The sequence below is a fragment of the Grampus griseus genome (assembly GCF_964374135.1).
Source record: "Grampus griseus genome assembly, chromosome: 2".
Classification (NCBI taxonomy): Eukaryota; Metazoa; Chordata; class Mammalia; order Artiodactyla; family Delphinidae; genus Grampus; species Grampus griseus.
This window is the reverse complement of record NC_139018.1, coordinates 79,287,477-79,310,028: the sequence shown is the minus strand read 5'-3', so window position 1 is coordinate 79,310,028 and position 22,552 is coordinate 79,287,477. Positions and strand designations below refer to the sequence as shown.

The 22,552-nt window shown below is 37.0% G+C and overlaps 1 protein-coding gene across 1 annotated transcript in view; it reads left to right on the top strand.

Annotated features, from left to right (window-relative positions):
• Positions 1–22,552, top strand: part of DPH6 (diphthamine biosynthesis 6) — a 179,223-nt gene that overhangs the window by 9,134 nt on the left and 147,537 nt on the right. The window contains exon 3 of the mRNA XM_082681668.1: positions 6,579–6,772. Within this exon, the coding sequence (XP_082537794.1) occupies positions 6,579–6,772 (194 nt within the window). The remainder of the gene's footprint in view (positions 1–6,578; positions 6,773–22,552) is intronic.

Here is a 22,552-nt window from a genome sequence, read left to right as displayed (position 1 = left end):
TGTTTATTTTTGTTTTTATTTCCATTTCTCTAGGAGGTGGGTCAAAAAGGATCTTGCTGTGATTTATGTCATAGAGTGTTCTGCCTATGTTTTCCTCTAAGAGTTTGATAGTTTCTGGCCGTACATTTAGTTCTTTAATCCATTTTGAGCTTATGTTTGTGTATGGTGTTAGGGAGTGTTCTAATCTCATTCTTTTACATGTACCTGTCCAGTTTTCCCAGCACCACTTATTGAAGAGGCTGTCCTTTCTCCACTGTACATTCCTGCCTCCTTTATCTAAGATAAGGTGACCATATGCGCGTGGGTTTATCTCTGGGCTTTCTATCTTGTTCCATTGATCTATCTTTCTGTTTTTGTGCCAGTACCATACTGTCTTGATTACTGCAGCTTTGTAGTATAGTCGGAAGTCAGGGAGCCTGATTCCTCCAGCTCCGTTTTCGTTCTCAAGATTGCTTTGGCTATTCGGGGTCTTTTGTGTTTCCATACAAATTGTGAAATTTTTTGTTCCAGTTCTGTGAAAAATACCAGTGGTAGTTTGATAGGGATTGCACTGAATCTGTAGATTGCTTTGGGTAGTAGAGTCATTTTCACAGTGTTGATTCTTCCAATCCAAGGACATGGTATATCTCTCCATTTATTTGTATCATCCTTAATTTCTTTCATCAGTGTCTTATAATTTTCTGCATACAGGTCTTTTGCCTCCTTAGGTAGGTTTATTCCTAGATATTTTATTCTTTTTGTTGCAATGGTAAATGGGAGTGTTTTCTTGATTTCACTTTCAGATTTTTCATCATTAGTGTATAGGAATGCCAGAGATTTCTGTGCATTAATTTTGTATCCTGCTACTTTACCAAATTCACTGATTAGCTCTAGTTGTTTTCTGGTAGCATCTTTAGGATTCTCTATGTATAGTATCATGTCACCTGCAAACAGTGAAAGCTTTACTTCTTCTTTTACAATTTGGATTCCTTTTATTTCCTTTTCTGCTCTGATTGCTGTGGCTAAAACTTCCAAAACTATGTTGAATAAGAGTGGTGAGAGTGGGCAACCTTGTTTTGTTCCTGATCTTAGTGGAAATGCTTTCAATTTTTCAGCATTGAGGATGATGTTGGCTGTGGGTTTGTCATATATGGCCTTTATTATGTTGAGGAAAGTTCCCTCTATGCCTACTTTCTGCAGGGTTTTTATCATAAATGGGTGTTGAATTTTGTCGAATTTTGTCTCTGCATCTATTGAGATGACCATATGGTTTTTCTCCTTTAATTTGTTAATATGGTGTATCACGTTGATTGATTTGTGTATATTGAAGAATCCTTGCATTCCTGGAATAAACCCCACTTGATCATGGTGTATGATCCGTTTAGTTTGCTGTTAGATTCTGTTTGCTAGTATTTTGTTGAGGATTTTTGCATCTATGTTCATCAGTGATATTGGCCTGTAGTTTTCTTTCTTTGTGACATCCCTGTCTGGTTTTGGTATCAGGGTGATGGTGGCCTCGTAGAATGAGTTTGGGAGTGTTCCTCCCTCTGCTGTATTTTCGAAGAGTTTGAGAAGGATGTTAGTTCTTCTCTAAATGTTTGATAGAATTCGCCTGTGAAGCCATCTGGCCTTGGGCTTTTGTTTTTTGGAAGATTTTTAATCACAGTTTCAATTTCAGTGCTTGTGATTGGTCTGTTCATTTTTTCTATTTTTTCCTGATTCACTCTTGGCAGGTTGTGCATTTCTAAGAATTTGTCCATTTCTTTCAGGTTGTCTATTATATTGGCATAGATTGCTTGTAGTAATCTCTCATGATCTTTCGTATTTGTGCACTGTCAGTTGTTACTTCTCCTTTTTCATTTCTAATTCTATTGATTTGAGTCTTCTCCCTTTTTTTTTTTTCTTTTGCGGTACGCCGGCCTCTCACTGTTGTGGCCTCTCCCATTGCGGAGCACAGGCTCCGGACGCACAGGCTCAGCGGCATGACTCACAGGCCCAGCCGCTCCGCGGCATGTGGGATCTTCCTGGCCCGGGGCACAAACCCGCGTCCCCTGCATCAGCAGGTGGACTCTCAACCACTGCGCCACCAGGGAAGCCCCTCCCTTTTTTTCTTGATGAGTTTGGCTAATGGTTTATCAATTTTGGTTATCTTCTCAAAGAACCAGCTTTTAGTTTTATTGATCTTTGCTATTGTTTCCTTCATTTCTTTTTCATTTATTTCTGATCTGATCTTTATGATTTCTTTCCTTCTGCTAACTTTGGGGTTTTTTTGTTCTACTTTCTCTAATTGCTTTAGGTGCAAGGTTAGGTTGTTTATTCGAGGTGTTTCCTGTTTCTTAAGGTAGGACTGTATTGCTATAAACTTCCCTCTTAGAACTGCTTTTGCTGCATCCCATAGGTTTTGGGTCATCGTGTCTCCATTGTCATTTTTTTCTAGGTATTTTTTGATTTCCTCTTTCATTTCTTCAGTGATCACTTCGTTATTAAGTAGTTTATTGTTTAGCCTCCGTGTGTTTGTATTTTTTACAGATCTTTTCCTGTAATATCTAGTCTTATAGCGTTGTGGTTGGAAAAGATACTTGATACAATTTCAATTTTCTTAAATTTACCAAGGGTTGATGTGTGACCCAAGATATGATCTATCCTGGAGAATGTTCCATGAGCACTTGAGAAAAATGTGTATTCTGTTGTTTTGGGGTGGAATGTCCTATAAATATCAATTAAGTCAATCTTGTTTAATGTATCATTTAAAGCTTGTGTTTCCTTATTTATTTTCATCTTGGGTGATCTGTGCATTGATGAAAGTGGGGTGTTAAAGTCCCCTACTATGAATGTGTGACTGGATTTCCCCTTTTATGGCTGTTAGTATTTGCCTTATGTATTGAGGTGCTCCTATGTTGGGTGCATAAATATTTACAATTGTTATATCTTCTTCTTGGATTGATCCCTTGATCATTATGTAGTGTCCTTCTTTGTCTCTTGTAATAGTCTTTATTTTAAAGTCTATTTTGTCTGATATGAGAAGTGCTACTCCAGCTTTCTTTTGGTTTCCATTTGCATGGAATATCTTGTTCCATCCCAATACTTTCAGTCTGTATGTGTCTCTAGGTCTGAAGTGGGTCTCTTGTAGACAGCAAATATATGGGTCTTATTTTTGTATCCATTCAGCCAGTCTCTGTCTTTTGGTGGGAGCATTTAGTCCATTTACATTTAAGGTAATTATCGATATGTATGTTCCTTTTCCCATTTTCTTAATTGTTTGGGGTTCGTTATTGTAGGTCTTTTCCTTCTCTTGTGTTTCTTGCCTAGAGAAGTTCCTTTAGCATTTGTTGTAAAGCTGGTTTGGTGGTGCTGAACTGTCTCAGCTTTTGCTTGTCTGTAAAGGTTTTAATTTCTCCATCAAATCTGAATGAGATCCTTGCTGGGTAGAGTAATCTTGGTTGCAGATTTTTCTCCTTCATCACTTTAAATATGTCCTGCCAGTCCCTTCTGGCTTGCAGAGTTTCTGCTGAAAGATCAGCTGTTAACCTTATGGGGATTCCCTTTTGTGTTATTTGTTGTTTTTCCCTTGCTGCTTTTAATATGTTTTCTTTGTATTTAATTTTTGACAGTTTGATTAATATGTGTCTTGTTGTGTTTCTCCTTGGATTTATCCTGTATGGGACTCTCTGTGCTTCCTGGACTTGATTAACTATTTCCTTTCCCATATTAGGGAAGTTTTCAACTATAATCTCTTCAGATATTTTCTCAGTCCCTTTCTTTTTCTCTTCTTCTTCTGGAACCCCTATAATTCGAATGTTGGTGCATTTAATGTTGTCCCAGAGGTCTCTGAGACTGTCCTCAGTTCTTTTCATTCTTTTTTGTTTTATTCTGCTCTGCAGTAGTTATTTCCACTATTTTATCTTCCAGGTCACTTATCCGTTCTTCTGCCTCAGTTATTCTGCTATTGATCCCATCTAGAGTATTTTTAATTTCATTTATTGTGTTGTTCATCATTGCTTGTTTCATCTTTAGTTCTTCTAGGTCCTTGTTAAATGTTTCTTGCATTTTCTCTATTCTATTTCCAAGATTTTGGATCATCTTTACTATCATTATTTTGAATTCTTTTTCAGGTAGACTGCCTATTTCCTCTTCATTTGTTAGGTCCGGTGGGTTTTCGTCTTGCTCCTTCATCTGCTGTGTGTTTTTCTGTCTTCTCATTTTGCTTATCTTACTGTGTTTGGGGTCTCTTTTTTGCAGGCTGCAGGTTCGTAGTTCCCGTTGTTTTTGGTGTCTGTCCCCAGTGGTTGAAGTTGGTTCAGTGGGTTATGTACGCTTCCTGGTGGAGGGGACTAGTGCCTGTGTTCTGGTGGATGAGGCTGGATCTTGTCTTTTTGGTGGGGAAGTCCACGTCTGGTGGTGTGTTTTGGGGTGTCTGTGGACTTATTATGATTTTAGGCAGCCTCTCTGCTAATGCATGGGGTTGTGTTCCTGTCTTGCTAGTTGTTTGGCATAGGGTGTCCAGCACTGTAGCTTGCTGGTTGTTGAGTGGAGCTGGGTGCTAGTGTTGAGATTGAGATCTCTGGGAGATTTTCGCCTTTTGATATTATGTGGAGCTGGGAGGTCTCTTGTGGACCAGTGTCCTGAAGTTGTGTCTCCCACCTCAGAGGCACAACACTGACTCCTGGCTGCAGCACCAAGAGCCTGTCATCCACACGGCTCAGAATAAAAGGGGGAAAAAGTAGAAAGAAAATAAGAAAGAAAGAAAGAGGATCTAATAAAATAAAATAAGATAAAATAAAGTTATTAAAATAAAAAGTAATTATTAAGAAAAAAAATTTTTTTAAAGAAAAAAAAAAAAACGGATGGATAGAACCCTAGGACAAATGATGGAAGCAAAGCTATACAGGCAAAATCTCACAGAGAAGCATATACATACACACCCAGAAAAAGAGGAAAAGGGGAAAAAATAATAAATCTTGCTCTCAAAGTCCACCTCCTCAATTTGGGATAATTCGTTGTCTATTCAGGTATTCCACAGATGCAGGGTACATCAAGTTGATTGTGGAGCTTTAATCCGCTGCTTCTGAGGCTGCTGGGAGAGATTTCCCTTTCTCTTCTTTGTTTGCACAGTTCCTGGGGCTCAGCTTTGGATTTGGCCCTGCCTCTGCGTGTAGGTTGGCGCAGGGCATCTGTTCTTCGCTCAGACATGACGGGATTAAAGGAGCAGCTGCTTCGGGGGCTCTGGTTCACTCAGGCCGGGGGGAGGGAGGGGTGCAGATGCGGCGCGAGCCTGCGGCGGCAGAGGCCAGCAGGACGTTGCACCAGCCTGAGGCGCGCTGTGCGTTCTCCCGGGGAAGTTGTCCCTGGATCAGGGGACCCTGGCGGTGGCGGTCTGCACAGGCTCCCGGGAAGGGAGGTGTGGATAGTGACCTGTGCTCGCACACAGGCTTGTTGGTGGGGGCAGCAGCAGCCTTAGCGTCTCATGCCCGTCTTTGGGGTCAGCGCTGTTAGCCGTGGCTCGCGCCCGTCTCTGGAGCTCCTTTAAGCAGCGCTCTTAATCCCCTCTCCTCGCGCACCGGGAAACAAAGAGGGAAGAAAAAGTCTCTTGCCTCTTTGTAAGGTCCAGACTTTTCCCCGGACTCCCTCCCGGCTAGCCGTGGTGCACTAACCCCCTGCAGGCTGTGTTCATGCTGTGAACCCCAGTGCTCTCCCTGCTCTCCAACTGAAGCCAGAGCCTCAGCTCCCAGCCCCACCTGCCCCGGCGGGTGAGCAGACAAGCCTCTCGGGCTGGTTTGTGCCGGTTGGCACCGATCCGCTGTGTGGGAATCTCTCCGCTTTGCTCACCTCTTTGCCCTCCGCACCCCTGTTGCTGTGCTCTCCTCCATGGCTCCGAAGCTTAACCCCCTCCGCCCCCCACAGTCTCCGCCCGCGAAGGGGCTTCCTAGTGTGTGGAAACCTTTCCTCCTTCACAGCTCCCTCCCACTGGTGCAGGTCCCGTCTCTATTCTTTTGTCTCTGTTTTTCCTTTTTTCTTTTTCCCTACCCATGTACGTGGGCAGTTTCTTGCCTTTTGGGAGGTCTGAGATCTTCTGCCAGCGTTCAGTAGGTGTTCTGTAGGAGTTGTTCCACGGGTAGATGTATTTCTGGTGTATCTGTGGGGAGGAAGGTGATCTCCGCATCTTACTCTTCCACTATCTTCCCCCTCTCCTAAGTACGTATTTAATTAAGAGTTTCTTCTACAACTCTAGGTGACTTCATGAATAAGTTTGAATGATTTGAAAGTATATTTATGTAATAAAATCTTTAATCGAATAAACTATTCAAAATTTGCTTCATACATTACTCTTCTCTTTAAACGTTGTATATATAGTTTCAAAAATTTATGTATACTTGTATTTCTAATTGCGGTAGAAATGACCAGAGCTGATGTGAACTGGATGCAGCTTGAACAAATGTGCAACTCTTATATATTTTATTTCATTTAGTAACTGAAGAGAGATATAGTATAGTAAGCTTTTACTGTGTTGACTGCTCTCCAAGCAGTAAAACTTCAGTGGACTTTCAAATCCACTCTCTTTCACTCTGTTTGACTGATTATTTCCACTTTAATTGTTGCAGTGGGGTCAGATGAACTGGATAGCTACATGTATCAGACAGTGGGTCATCATGCCATTGATTTGTATGCAGAAGCAATGGCTCTTCCCCTCTATCGCCGCACCATAAGAGGAAAGAGCATGGATACAGGACGAGTGTACACCAAATGTGAAGGTGATGAGGTTGAAGATCTTTATGAGCTTTTGAAACTTGTTAAGGTATGCAGTGACTAATTACCTTTACTGAATTTAGTGTGTAATTTAGTAAATTACATTTACTGAATTATTTAGTAATAAATAATTTACAACTGCTAGTAGCCCAACTGTCCTTTGAAAGGATATTTTGTCTTTTTGGTTAGAAAACTATTACTATGCCTTTATATTACATAGTATTTAAAAATAGAACTTTTGGTGTAGTCTGGCACCCATAACTATCAAATGATATTTAATTAAGTTCTCCTTAGGATTTTGGAGCTGATGACCTTTCAGTCATGTTTTTAGCAAGTACTTTTTGAATGCCTACTATGTGCTTGTTATATATAGTTCTAGGCACTGAGAATACGGCAATGAACAGATCAAACTAAGTCCTGTTTTGTTGGAGCTTACTTTCCAGTAGAAGGAGTCAGACAATAAGCAAACAAATTATATGCTTGGTGGTGAAGAGTTCTATGAAGAAGTATGAAGCAGAGTCAAGGTGATCACGAGTGATGGCAGGGTGTGGTTAAGCAAGACCTTTCTGATATGGTAAAATTTAAATAGACCTAAAGAAAGGGAGAGACTGAGCCTTACTTTAAGTTAGTAAGAGGTATGAATTAAATACTTAAGTCCTTATATATAAGAGTTTGGCAGTCAATGTGCATTCATTATTAATTTCTCTAGACAGAAAATTTAGGAGAGAAAGTATGGGACTCATATATCTAGTAAGTACTATACTTAGTAAATGTTAATTAATAGAGATTCTTTTATATTAAGCAGTTATCTTTTATCTTTTCATTCTCATTGATAGTCAGTTACTTAAAAAAGAAACTGGTAGGGAAAACACTTAGAATTGTTACATAATTTACTGTCTAGTTATGGATGGCATAAGAAGTAGATACTTTTCAAAGGAAATCACAGGGACCTGATTTCTTCCCTCTGGGGATGTACATGCTAATAACAACTATTTTGATTATCAAACAAAGGGGAAGGCATAAAAGAAGTTTTCACTTCTTGCCATGTGCACAACTAAAACCTTGACAGCATTCACTTTGAGGTGTGAAATACTGAGCGCGAATTCTGCATTTTCAAAATTTCTTTCTCAGGGTACAGAGAAACTGTGTATTAAGTTTTTAGCATAAACCAATATTATAGAATGGTGGGACTCAACACTAGAGGTAATTGGATTGCTTAAAAATCCCTGGTAACTGATAACTTTGGAGAAACTACATGATAATAACAGGCTTCCGAGAAAGGGAAAGATAATAAATTACTAATCAATTTAATTAAAAATGGGCTGATTAGTAGTAATTAAGAAGAAATTTCCCTTTCAATCCATGCTGTCTTTGGAGAAATGGATGCTTTGCCATTATCTTTATAGTAACCGTCAGTTACGACATAAATTAATGCTAATGTTAAATCTTGACAACTTCTGCTTTGGAAGTTCCTACATGATAATTATAACTATAGCTGAAAGAGATGTTATCAGGTTGTCAGGGACTAAATAGTTCCTTCTTTTCCTGTGCAAAAATATTAATTTTACTATAGGATATTTTAAGGACATAAATATTGGAAATATATTGCTTTTATGGAAGAGATTGTATAACCAGGCTTTTATAGTTAAATCCATTTATAAAACACGGTGCAAAGATTCCAATAGAGGTCTTACATATTCTAATGAATAATTGAGTAATTATGGAAAAAACGAATTAAGAGGAGCTATAATTCTTCAAGTTAGACTTCACTTGTTCTAAGGAAAAGATGGAATTGCATTTTTTTAATCCTTTGAATATTAATGAAGAATTGAAAGCATTTAGATTCATTTTCATTTTAAGCATTCATTTATAACAGGTTGCAGTTTTGTGACTTTCATATGTATGTCAGTCTTTTGTTTTTGTAAAACTCTTTTTCCCCCCCAAATATTAGAGCTAATTTTTGAGTAGGAGGTACTTGTTTTTGCAAAGAGTTTAATTGACTAATTGCTGAAAATAAGTAGAAAGACTTAGAAGAATTTACAGAATTAAAAGTTTCCTAACTATTTTCTAGAAGTCATGAAAACTAATAGAAATACAATAAGCCTTTATGTCTCATAGATTGTCAGGTGATTATGACAGGTATATATATATGTATATATTTATATCAAGCTGTTTTCAAAATATCTGGTTATCATATAGCTAGTCTTTTATTCTTTAGAATTTCTTTAATATTAAAATGTCATTTTGGTTCTCATCTGGATTAGTTTGATATATAGATAACTTGTATTATTTCCTGAAAATATAGTAATTTTCAAATTGTGTGGGTGTTTTCCTTTTAATTCACATAAAGCAATGAAAGAGTTACTGAAGGATACATCTAAACATCATATCTCTATGGAGAATATGTTTAGGGATCATGTATTCTTTCTTTCTCCACCTGTTGGGAGCCACTTCTTACTGGATCTCATATCGGCCTCTTTCTTGGTTTATTCCCTAATTTCAGTGGAATCCATCATTAAGAGACTTCCTTAGAGAAATTACTTTCAAATCCTTGGGTTTTGAAAATGTTCTTATTCTGCCCTCATATTTGATTGATAAATTGGTTGAATTTAATATTTTAGAATGAAGGTTATTTTTCCTCAAATCATTGAAGGCATTGCTCCATTGTCCCCTAGCATTTTGCCAGTGAGAAGTTTGATGCTAATATGATATTTGTTCCTTGTTAGCTGACTGTTTTTTAAAATTAATTAATTAATTTATTTTTGTCTGCGTTGTGTCTTCGTTGCTGCACACAGGTTTTCTTTAGTTGCGTCGAGCAAGGGCTACTCTTCATTGTGGTACGCGGGCTTCTCATTGTGGTGGCTTCTCCTGTTGCAGAGCACAGACTCTAGGATGCGGGCTTCCGTAGTTGTGGCACGGGGGCTCAGTAGTTGTGGCACATGGGCTCAGTTGCTCTGCGGCACGTGAGTTCTTCCCGGACCAGAACTCGAACCTGTGTCCCCTGCATTGGTAGGTGGATTCTTAAACACTGCACCACCAGGGAAGCCCCAGCTGACTTGTTTTTCTTCTCTGTTATCTTTTATGATTGTGTCTTTATGTTTGACATGCTGAAATGTCATAACGGTGCACTGGAAATTGAAGGTTGTTTCCCCTGTATCCCTTCTGCAACTTCCTATTGAATAGCAGCATATCTCTGTCGTCTTTCTCTTAATGATGGTTTAGGGTGGCATTAATGCAGGTGAAAGCCAGTCACAACATGGCATTCTGGCTGTAGCCATTAGGTCAGGGATGGTTTTGTTAACCTGCATTGTACCAAATAGAATGAAGCCTAAGATGATGGATTGTTGGCAGAAGATAAGGTATTTCTCCTGTGCAGAGGGATGTGTGGATATGAGACCTAGAACTGTTGTGGCTTTTTTGGGGGGGTGGCAGGGAAGAGAATATGCTGTCAAATATGACACACAAAACATGGCAGAGTCAATAGAATTGCAGTGTGAGGATGGCTCTGCAAAATGCTCTTCCATTATTTGTTTGATGATTTACCCCCCTTGACTTTCTTTATTCCCTTTTGCTGGTACCCTCACTGGTCAGACTTTAAATCTCCCAGATTGAATTTTCATGTCTCTTGTCTTTTTTCACATACTTTCCATCTCTGTATCTTTTTGTTGTACATTCTGTGAGGTTTCCACTTTAAATGACCTGCTTTCTTGTTGAAATTTTCTTTTTATTTTAGCAATCATATTTTCAGTAGCCAAGAACTTGTTTATTGGTTGTTCCTTTTTTAATAACAATCTGTTTTTTCTTCTATAGATATAACGTCCCTACATCCATTTTAAAATACAGATTAGAGATTTAAACATTATCTTTCATTCCCTAAAATATTCATGTTTTCTTTGGGTTTTTTTTCTCATGTTTCTTTCTCTTTCATGTTGTAGACTTTTCTCAAATGTCTCGGTTACTTGTTCATATCTAAGCATAAAGCAAGAGGAAAGCTGACTGTGAATGCTTTTGACATTAGAGTTTTTCCAGCCTCACATTTCATCCTTGTTATACCTAGAGTTCAGAATAATGTGGCCTCGTTTGGTTCCTTTCTTGGCTTTCTTCTCTTCCATACAAACAGTAGGTTACAGCTTCCTCTGTTGATTTATCAGTTGTTGTTCCTTATTCTTCTGCTTTCTGACTCAAGAAAACTAAATGAAATTCCTTTTCCATTGGTGTCTCCCCCCTGTTTTCTTTGTTTTTTGGAGATTATAACTTTGTTTTCATTTTAATGGAATCTCTTGATCCAGAAATATGTCTTAATTTCATTACAATGGAATTCATTTAATATTCTTCCCTAAGTTGAGTATTCAATTTCAGTCTTCCTCTTCTAATCTTTGGTACTTTTCTTCTTTCATGTTCCTTTTTGCATTAGGCATTTTATCTTGGTATTGATGATGTTAGGTTACCTAGTGGACACTTGTAATTTGAATACAACAATAAGTGAATAATGATCTTTTTTCTTTTTTAGATAGAATATTTACTATTGATAGACAGGCTTGTGAAAAACTTATTTTTTAAAACTGGATATTAATTTAAAATTTTTAGAAAGCATCAATTGCTACTTTACTCTTTGTATTGGTCAGAACTCTTTTGATTATAAGGAGCAGAAAGTAATGTTCAAGCTAGTTTAAATAAAAAGAGAATTTACTGACGATGACCTAAAGATAAGTTTAGCTTCAAGTAGATTAGAAACAGGATACAAACTATGTGACCAACCCGCCTGCTGGGCTGTTTTTATCTCTTGCCTTTCTTTTCTTTTGATTCTATTCTCAGTCTGGACCCTTGTAGTTATAAGATGGTTCACAGTTACATTCTTTCTAGTGCCTACCTAGTAGGAAAAGCTCTAATCTTAAATAGCTAGAGGGAAAATCCACTTATGTTTCATTGTCACTCAGTGGCCTGACATGTATCATCCATGAACGCGTTGTTGTTGGGAGAAAATGATTTCATTTGATTGGACAGGCCTAGATCCTGTGCCATTCGTGGAGCAAGAGACTGAGTCTTGATTGCTATAACCACATCTACTGTGGATCTGTGGGAAGAACAGAACCCACTGTTGGAAGGGTAGGTCTCCAAATATAAAGCAGGCTGTGGCCGGTAGAAGGCTGAACTGTGGTAGAGGGTAAAGAGTAACAAGTTTCCTGAGAATAAATAGGTTCCAACTGCTTACAAACTTGAGAACCATTCTAAATGGTTCTTTCGAGATCTTCCTCCTTTTCTCCCCACCCCTCCCCCCCTTCTTTTCTTTCCTCCCTCCCTGTCTTCCTTCCTTCTTGGCTTCTTTCAAAAATAGTTGACCACTGGAGCTACAACAGTAAGCTTATACTCTAGGACCTATATATTCAGTTGCTCATGATTTCTCCCCTCAATATCCTGTAGGCATGGTAAACTCAACAAGTTCAAAACTTATTCATTATCTTTCTGCACAAACTTGCTCCCTTTTCTGTATTTCCCTCTTAGTTGAAAACATCGTCATTTACCCCATCACCCAAGTCTAACCTGGGGCCTCACTACCAGACTTCCACTTTCTCTCAGTTGCCTCCCACCCCAACCATAACCATTTGATCTACAAGACCTTTTGATATTACTTCTATGACTTCGGAAGTTGACCCTTTGACTTCATTCTCACCATAAATGGTTTCTTTATCTGTACTGTGCAGGTCTTCTAACTGGCCCACTTGCCTTCAATATTGCCTTGTGCACCCTCCAGCCTTGCTACCACATTGTCATCAGCTGATCTGCATACATACTTAAATAACCCACCCTTAAGATAAAGTCCAAACACATTAGCCTGGCAAAAAAAGACTCTTTAGGAAGAGGCCCTTGCAAGCCTACCTGTCTGATCCTGATCCTGCCATTCCCACACAAGCTTCTGGGTTTGAGTTATAATGAACTAATTAGGTTTCCAGGAGATTGCTTTTTCATATCTGAGTCTTTGCCTATGCTTTTCTACGCCTTTATCTGTTTGTTCTCCTGAAGAATCTCTTGTTGCTTCATACCCTTCTATGGAATAGGCTCTAATTCACCTTCCTGTCTCTTCCTTGGCAGCTTGTCCATACCTCTACTGTGCTTCTTAGGATTTTATCAATACTAGGATTGTTTTTATGATTGTCTCTTGCTAGACTGTGAGGCCCTCAAAGACAACCTCAGTACTCTTCATTTTTATATCTCTAGTGTCCAGCTATTTTCCTGGCATATGGATGGCTTTTAAAGGATAGTTGAACAAATTAGTCCAAAATTTAACAAATTATTTTTATATAATAATTTATCTAATGCAGGGGAGCCACAACATTGTTTAAAAATATGATGTAAAACCATTGGCAAATTCATTTTACTTTTTTCATTTAGAAGCTTAAATAGAAGTGAAACTTTTTTTCATCATAGTGAAACTTTTCAAAATAGGGTGTCCTATCAGATTTGGCAGTCACCACTAAGTCTACCAAGAATAATTTCCAGCTGCAGAATGTTTTATAAAAATGCTAAGCAGACACTTTTTCAAGTTATTTTTCATATATATACCTTAGAAAACCTGCTTATTATGGTGGAAAATTACTTTGTGGATCTCTTTTCACTTTGAATCTCAGGGAAAAACCCTAGATAATGGGTAGCTTGAGGCAAATCCAAAGGGTTTAGAGCGGGAGGCACATATAAGATGGCCTTAAGATTTTCAGGAAGAACCCATAGAGCTAATTAAACAGGCCCATAGTCCTGTACAGATTGCTTCTGGCTCTTCAACATTGCACAGCTTGCCTCAAGTCCTGTTGGTTCCCAAGATTTTGGACATTAAGCCTAGTCCCTTGGCACAAGAAATGCTTTGCTAGTATTGATTCTGGACTCCAAATAGGAAAACTCTGAATTAGCACAGGCCAGTGTCATTTTGACTCCCAGGTGTGGCTTTATTGAGGCTGTGCCATCTCTGGCCCTTTTAATGGTAAAGTCAACTATGCATGAGAAAGTACATGATGGATGATCTGTCTGGAAATAAAATGTTGGATCATACTCATCAATTATTACAGTTTGTAAACTTATCACAGGTCTAGAGTCTTCATCTATAGATTTCCCCTAAAGCCTGGAAAACGTGACTCCTTCATTCTAGCAAAACTATCGTTCTGTCTCCTCAACTTTGAACTTTCTCCACTTAGTATCAATGAATGTGTGTGTATATTACACATGCACTTATATACTCTTTCTTTTTATCTTTTGCCTGATTCATTGCCTCTCTATAAATTTACCAACTAATTTTTATGTCCTTGTATTCCTTTCTTCTACGAATTATAGATTTCTTTCTATCTTATCATCTACTCTATATATTTTAAAGTATGTTGGGTATGTTTGTCTTGTCTTTCAAATTTCTTGCTTTTATGCTTTTCAACCTCTGATGTTTGTGTCCTATTAACTTTTTGGACTATGCTACTATTTATTTTTTAAGAAACCTTTTGTTGATGTCTACTTCTGGAGTTGTGTTGTCTAAGATGCTACATGTATGGTTCTGTCCTACAGTCTATTATTTCATTTCTAGACCTGTTGTTTACCATGTCTTTGTTATGTTCTCTATTAAATGACTGAGAACACATTACAAAGATTTATAAGTATAAATTACTTTATTCCTTTATTGTTATCTTTACATTTTTTGTTACATAGGACTTTATTGGTGGTCACACAATAATATGATAGGTCTTGAACTGAACTTTTTATGTCAACTTTCCCTTTTAAGTAAGGAATGTCTTCATTCAGCAAGTTTGTAGTGCCTTAATCATAAAGTAGCCATAAAATCAATGATAATATCAATAAATATTTAGAGCTTATCTTTTTTATTGGTAAGAAATGATTTAATAGGGGCTTGTTCTGTGACATGTGAAAAAATTGAGTGAATTAAAGGGATGTGTTAGTTGACCTTGACTTTTCCTGTTAACTTTAATCTATACTACTACCATTTAGAGACTTTTATGTCTTTCATTTTGCAAACATTAATTGGATGCTTATAATGTACCACTACTGTAGAGTAAAGAAATGTACAAGATATAGTCTCTGCCTTCACAGACCCTAATGAGGTAAGACACATACACAAAGAAACTAATATAATGTAGAGCTGCCATTAGAGTGTGCATTTAATAGGCTTGGGGATTCAGAGGAGAAAAAAGTCCCATGTTGGGGAATCAGGAGAGGCTTTACAGGGGAAGTTACATTTGATATCCTTAAAGGTTGTTTCAATTTTGACAAAGGCAGGCATGGAAAATGACCAAGAGAATGTTGCAAATTAAGGGCATAGTTTAGCCACAGTCATGGAAGCAGGAAATCATGAGATATATTAGGCTAGAGCCTAGCTCTTGGCTAGAGCTCAAGAGTTCAAGGAGTAGTGGGAAATAAGTCTGAAAAGGTAGGTTGAAGCCACAAAAAAGACTGTCTTAAATTTTAGACCAAGTTCAGGCAGTGAAGAGTCCCTAAGGCGGTATTTTCCAAACTCAGTTTAGTGGTCACATTTTTTTCCTTTAAATGAAAGAGGCTAGAATAAAATAGAAAATATCAAAATGAAGTGTATGTAGTAAGGTTAATTATTATTTTGGGAAACATGCACACACGTGTGTGTGCATGCTAGGCTGTTAACATTACATGTATATATGTGTTTCTTACTGTTAAATAAATTGTCACGCTCAAACAAGTTTGAAAGCCACTACCTTGAAGGATTTTGCAAAAGAAATGACATAGAATTATATGGTTGAAGGCCATTAGCTTGAACCACTAATAATGTAAGAAATGGATTAGGGAAGTGGAATTCTGGAGATGAGGAGTTCAAATTGAAAATTGAGATACTCGGCTAGCTGAAAGGTTCTGAGGACCTGAACTGGGGGAGTACCAGTGGGAAAGTTGAAGAGGACATTGAAGAGGTGGGTTAATAGGGCTTGATGGTAATATTTAAATAAAAAGTGACAAGGAGTCTATGTAAGGTACCTTGTAAACTGACAGTTCCATGGCTAATCTACTCAGCTTTCACTGGGCACTGTTGATAATGAAATGAATTACAATAGCTGTCTATTACAAATATTGTGATCCTCAATTTTGCAGCACCCTATCTTTGTCATCTCTTTAATCTGGTATAGGATGGTATAGAAGGTGCTTCATATCAATCTGGGTTCATTTAATCAAGATTAACTCTTAATAAATGTTTGTCTTGATGGTCCTTTTACATTTTCTTCATAGGGTTGTATGTAGTACACATCAGCTAAAATAGTCCATCATATTTCTTGACTCTAAATAAAAGCACCTACAGGGAAGTACAATGTATGATATTGATGCTTTTAACATAATAGTCATACATGTAGGTGGGATTCAAATTACCATGGTCTTTCTCCACTCTCTCACACTCTATAATGTATCTATAATGCAAACTCCTGCCAGGTTAGTCTTTCTAGAGTGTAGATCCAGTCACATTTGTCTCCTCATCAAAAACCTTTGCTGTTTACCATTGACCCCCTAGGTGCTCTGCAATATGACTTCATCTTATCTTTCATATTTTCCCAGTATTCCCCCACATAGAACCTGTGTTCCACCTGCACTAGACTATTGTCAGAACTCATTCTTCCCCATATAGTCCTTGTCTTTCCTGCCGAGTGCTATGTTTTATTCCGTTTCCTGAATAAATTCAGGAATTTCCTCTCCAATTCCTTCTTTAACATGGCATCTCCTTCTTGATGTCATCCTTGATATGCCCCCACTGAATGTAATATCTTCCTCTCTGGACCTTTCATGTAACATTGTATTTCTCGTATAGTACTTAATTTATCTTGATATCCAGAGCTACTGGCTCTGTTTTGTTGTGTAATTTGTTTTTGTTGTGGGTTTTTGTTTAAAGGTTATAATTACTTCAAGGGGCAAGGATTGTATTTCATTCTTTTTTATTTCTTACGGACTATACAGGCATTGTGTTCAACTGTTCTCCTCTGGAATTCAGTTTTTCCATCTGTAAAATTTGGATATATCTTCCTTTTATCCTTTTTATCTGTTTTGAGAATAAATGAGAAAATATATGAGAGCCTCTTTAAGTTTCTAGAAAAAAAGATGCTGTATAAGTTAGTTTTTTTTAAAGCCTGTCAACTTCATGTCAGTCTCAGATTTTCTTTCTCCTTTATTCCCTAGCTTCCAAAATAATCCAGTACAGCTAAATAAAGTCAATTTTTTCATCGCATACAAATTTCCATTAGTATATTAATATTAAGTAGTAGCTGCAAGTTGGCATGGAGATGAGTGTAATTCCTCTTGACTTTATTAGTACATTAATGCAGAGAAGAAAAAGAATGGTAATCGTTCAAATTGTGAAAGAGGTTTTAATGGGGGCAAATTTATATTATATATTGGATTGAATTTATTCTACTACATTTGTTGCCTTAATTTTTGGCCCTCTGAGTCTTTTTTAGACTCTTTCAGCCAGATAGTTCAACCTTCCAAGAGATGTGTGGAAATAATGTTTTCTGTCTAGTTTCCTATATGAGTAAACTGAGGCATGGATTGTTTCAAAAGAAGATAAAGAAGTGAACCCAAAGATGACAAAGGTTCTTATTAATAGATGCTTTTTTTTCCATTAAAAATTATTTTGGCGTGTTCTTTTAGGATTAAACTATGCTTATTTTTAAAATCAAAGCAGTATATTTGCTATTAACTCATTTGTAAAAAGCCTTAAGCAAGGACTTTCATTGAGGGTTAATGAACTAAATATAGAGAATTTTGACTTTTGAAATAGTATGTAAAGAATTAACAGATTTAAAAAATGGCTCTTAGAATGTCCAGAGGCAGTAAAATGGGACAATTATGTGCACTCCTGTATGTAAGAGCAATTTACCTTTCAATGCCAGCAGAATTTTCCTACCCTTATTCATAGAATCTATGGTGCTGAGGCATGTGGTCACTTTGTGTACTTTGTGCACAGAGTAGGTGCTGAATGAGCAGTTGTTAAATTAGACTTACTAATCTGAGTCTATCTAACCTTCACAAAATTTAGCTAATATTGATCCCTATGGATTTCTATAAAAATAGAGACAAATCAGAAGAGGGAGAACTATTTATCAGACATTTATTTTCCCTTCCTTGTGCAAAATACTTTGCTGCCTACTATAAGATTAGTTCTAGAGCCATTGAAATGGTCTGTGGTCTCTTTTAAAACCAGTTCCCTTGTGAATTCTTTCCTACATACTAATTTTGCAAGGTGGTGAGGAGACGAGGAAGAATCATCATCACTTTGTACATAACCCATGGTCTTCCCTTTTGAGCCTTTCACAGTTTCCCTCCTCTAATGATTTTTATTGGTTTCACAGTCATTTTTGTGACTTCTTAACCCTCACCCAAGTTGTACTGATTTTGAGTGGTCATATAACCTGGGCTTGATCACAGAAAGCTAGTAAGAATCAGGCTAGTGGACTTCAGTGCAAGATAACTTGATACTTTAAGACACGATTTCTTAATTTAGAGGGGAGAGGTGTTTTTGAACCCTGAAATTTTGTGCAAATTTTTTGTGAATGTAAATTTTTCTGGGGAGAGGTCCAAATTTTTATCATAGACTCACAGTGATCTGTTCTTTTCAAAAGTTTAAGAACTACTATTTTAACCATCAATTTCAGAAAGCCTTGTAGCCTAGGGGTACACATGACTACTCAGATTAGGAATCTATTGTCCACTGAACTATTTGCTATGAGATCAGAGGGAGCTTCTGTGGCTTCCAAAGAGTGAAGGGGAAAGTACTATGGAGGTAGCATCTGAGAGCAGATGGGGATGTCAGGCATTTCTCAAGAAAAATATTAAGATCTCAAAAATAATAGAGTGAAAAGTAGCATCTTATAATTTCAGGTAGGAAATGATGACCAGAGAAGGGCCAACAGGCTTGGACCTTGTGTGTGTTCTGGATGGTCCTTAATAAGCCTTTGGATTTTATGTTCAAAGAGAAAAGGATAGGGATACAAAAAAGCAGTGTTCCTGATTTTCTCAAATGTAGCTTTCTCTTTTTGAATTTCTTTTGTGTTTAGTTACTCTTTTGGGTTGTTATTACATTATGCCTTGTTTTACATCATTATTTGCATATGTATTATATCTTCCTTGTCAGTTTATAGCCTCTTGAAGGCACAACTTTGTGTTTTTCAACTTTGGATACTCTGCAGTGTTCATCATGGTGCCTTGTCCATAAGAGGTGTGCAGAATTTGTCATTGTGTATTTGCCCTAGGGATGCTGTTGAAGATTTTCACCATATTACATGTTCAACTTTATAACGATCCAAGGGTGAAATTTCTCTCAGGACTTAGTCTTTATAATGGTTTGCCTTACTATAACTATTAAGACGGTTTTTATTGTATGAACACTAAATCACACAACTCATTTTAGTTTCCTCTTTATATTGATTGTTAGAAAGCCCAGAGCCATGTGATTTTTCTTCAATTATTTTTGTCTTATTGTAATTATAGTTGCTATTGTTCATGTAGCACTACCTGCCAGGCACTGTTCTAATCTCTACACATTATATTCTAATTTATCCTTACCTCAACCCTGGTTTATTATCCCTGTGTTACAGATATGTCATTGAGGTACAGAGGTTAAGTAACTTGTCCAAGGTTACACAGCTAGAAAGTAGAACATGTACTTTTAATCACTGTGTTCTGCTGTCTCCCAGCATTACATATGTGTTAATTCATGCAGATATTACCATATAACAATACATATATAGACCAATAAGGCATGTGTGAATTAGCAGTGAGACAGAGGGGCAGGTATGTGGTTTGATAAGGGGAGGTGGAGTTACTATGTCTTGGATTAAAATGATCTATCATCTGCGATCTCATCTCATTTCAAAGCTCTCAGAATAGTTTTAGATTATTGCTACTCAGAGTATGGTCTAGGGGCTGGTGCTAGTCCAAGAAGTGTTTGCTGTTGGCGCAAGGTCAGCTATTTATAGAAATTGAAGATAAGTATTTAGAAACTTTTATAGTAATTTGAGAGTAATTTTCTATTTGTTGAATCTAATAATAAAAATTTGGCCTTGTGTTTTTTATCTTTTTAGTTTTTTCTTTTGTAATTCATTTTAATTGTATTTTACAAAAGTGTTGGTCTTTGTAGGTTTGGAAATCTTTTTTAAAAAAGTGGTCCTTAACTTTTTTTGAGAAGCGCTGGTTTAGGTAACAGCTTTTCAAGTTTTTAGGCTATTGTTTGAAAAAGAAAAGACATGATCTGTAGCTTGAAATTACATTCTAATCTAAACCTGGTTCTGAAGATGAATTAGGAATTGGTATATTTGGCTGCATTGTCAGTTTCTTGATTCTATGAGAAAAGGCCCTAAATTGAATGGACTTTTTAGGGAAGGAGGGCAGTTTTCATTTTTTTCCTTATATTTAGTACTTTTCTCAAGAAAGACACATTTTATTGATTACTTGATCCAGGATAATAGCATGAGGAACTTGTCTATCATTTATAGTTACAGCCTCCTTCCTTGACTTATCAAAGTAGCTAATAAGGTACTTCAAAGTTTTTTGTATTCAAATTTTTTCCTGGAATAACGGAAAAGCAAAAAGATAACAACAGCAACAGAACATTGCTGATGTTGCCACCTTGGTGTGATAGCTTCTGCATTTATGGAAAGCAAAGATAGCTTCATTGAAATAATATTTGCAAAACCAGTTCAGTTTTTATTTTTTTGAATTTTATTCTATTTTTATACAGCAGGTTCTTATTAGTTATCTGTTAAACCAGTTCAGTTTTTAATTTTTCTTTTTCTTTTTAGGTGGGTTGGGAAGTCTTCTTCTATAATATAATATGTTGTAAAATAACTACGTGTTCAGTTACCAATCCTAATAGGGTGTTTTAGTGTCCATACAATTGCCATCTTGTCTTTAAAATAATCTCTTTTTGGTGATCCCGTAAAGTAGCATTTGATGAGTTCTTTTCATCACTTTTTCTTGGGATGTTTAAAAGCTGGTCTGCAAATAGAGAAATGGGCTAAGGATATGAACAGGCATTTCACAGAGAAAGAAATTCAAATAGCCAAAAAATGTTCAACCTCACTAACTCAAAAATGCAGCTATCACTTGGGCAGGATTAAGAAATGATACTGGTTTTGGAGAAGTGAGTACTTTTATGTGCTGCCAACAGCCCTAGAAATTGGTTCAGCCTTTCTGAGGGTAATTTGGCAGAACTCATTAGACAACAAAAAATACACTGTCTCTTTATCCAGCCCTTCCACTTTGGGGGATATATTCTAAGGAAATAAAGTTGTACTGAAAGATTTAGAAATGACTGGCAAACTAAATTATGGTGTATCCATACAGTGGATACTGAAGTTGCAGAAATATATCTATATATATATTATTATTAGAAGGAAATGGAGTACCAAATACTCTGTATGGTATAATTACATTTTTGTAAAAGTATTTGTACAAATATATGCATAGAAAAAGATCTGAAGGATAAATTTTTAAGTCTGTATATGGAAAGTATTAAGAGCATTGGTGTAATTTTTGCACATTGGAATTTTTGATTCTTTCCTCTAATGAGCATGCATTGCTTTTGAAGCTTCTTTGTTGAAGATTTGGCTTCCATCTTAAAATGCACAGAATGGTATAGGAGTCAAGGAAACCTGATAATCAACAGGATGTTGCCATTCCCCAGGTCCTTTATTGAAGCTTCATCAGGAGCCTGTTTTTCTTTTCTTTTTAGAGCTCGTTCTTGAAAGCTGTGTTTGAGGGGTTTGTTTGTTTGTTTGTTTTTTTGTTTGTTTTTTCCTTCTGTGACAAATGCCTATCATTTTCTAAACAAGAAAGCCAATGTCCCACTTAGGTGTGTGGGGTTCTTTTCATTCACTTGCAGCCCTGTTGTTTTAATATTGAATAGGCAGAGACAGCCTGACTGGTGGTGAAAGATGGTGAGCCAGCCTCAGGGCTTTTTCTGGTCAGCCCTAAACCTCTGATTGCCACGTTTTCCTAATTTCCCATTTCCAGGGCATCAGTAGAGTGACCTTGCTTGCTGAATATGACGCTCTGAATCCCAAAGATTTTCACATGCATTTGGAAGTGGGCAGCCAGGCGATTGTTTACAGGACTCTGAATGAACTGTGCGCTCACAGCAAGTTTGATAAACACACCATTTCCTCCTTTTATCAGTGAGATTGCAGAATGTGAAGTATGAGTTTCCAGTTTTACTCATTCTCCTCAACCCTTTTCCTGTTTAAAAACTTAGACATACTAATTGGATGCTGATCTGTCCCTGTTTTTTATTTTGCTTACTGGTAGTTGACGGCTTATTCCACTACTTACCTAGGCAAGGTTTGGCAGTCCTTCAAAAATAAACTTTCCATGTATTCAACTTAAAGGAGATTCATCCCAAGGAATGTAATGTGAGCCCTAATTAACAGTAATGACTGCTAATCACTTTGCTTTTTATACTCCTTTAGGAGCACTGCTATTATCCAGTGTAGTTAAGTAAAATGCTTGTATATGAATCAACAATGCTGCATCCTTTTAGCAGCTATTGCTCACAGTCAAGCGTTGCATAAATTAGAGTTAACCGAAGTTGATTTTAGTATGCTACATTTCTTTTTATAATAGGAAACTAAAATATCTACTTAAATATCCTGAATATTAAAGACATAACCTGTTTTTCTTTCTTTCTTTCTTTCTTTCTTTCTTTCTTTCTTTCTTTCTTTCTTTCTTTCTTTCTTTCTTTCTTTCTTTCTTTCTTTCTTTCTTTCCTTCTTCAATTATCCTTATGGTAGATGAAGAACAATACTGCAAATAAATTTTCTCATAGTTCACGACATTT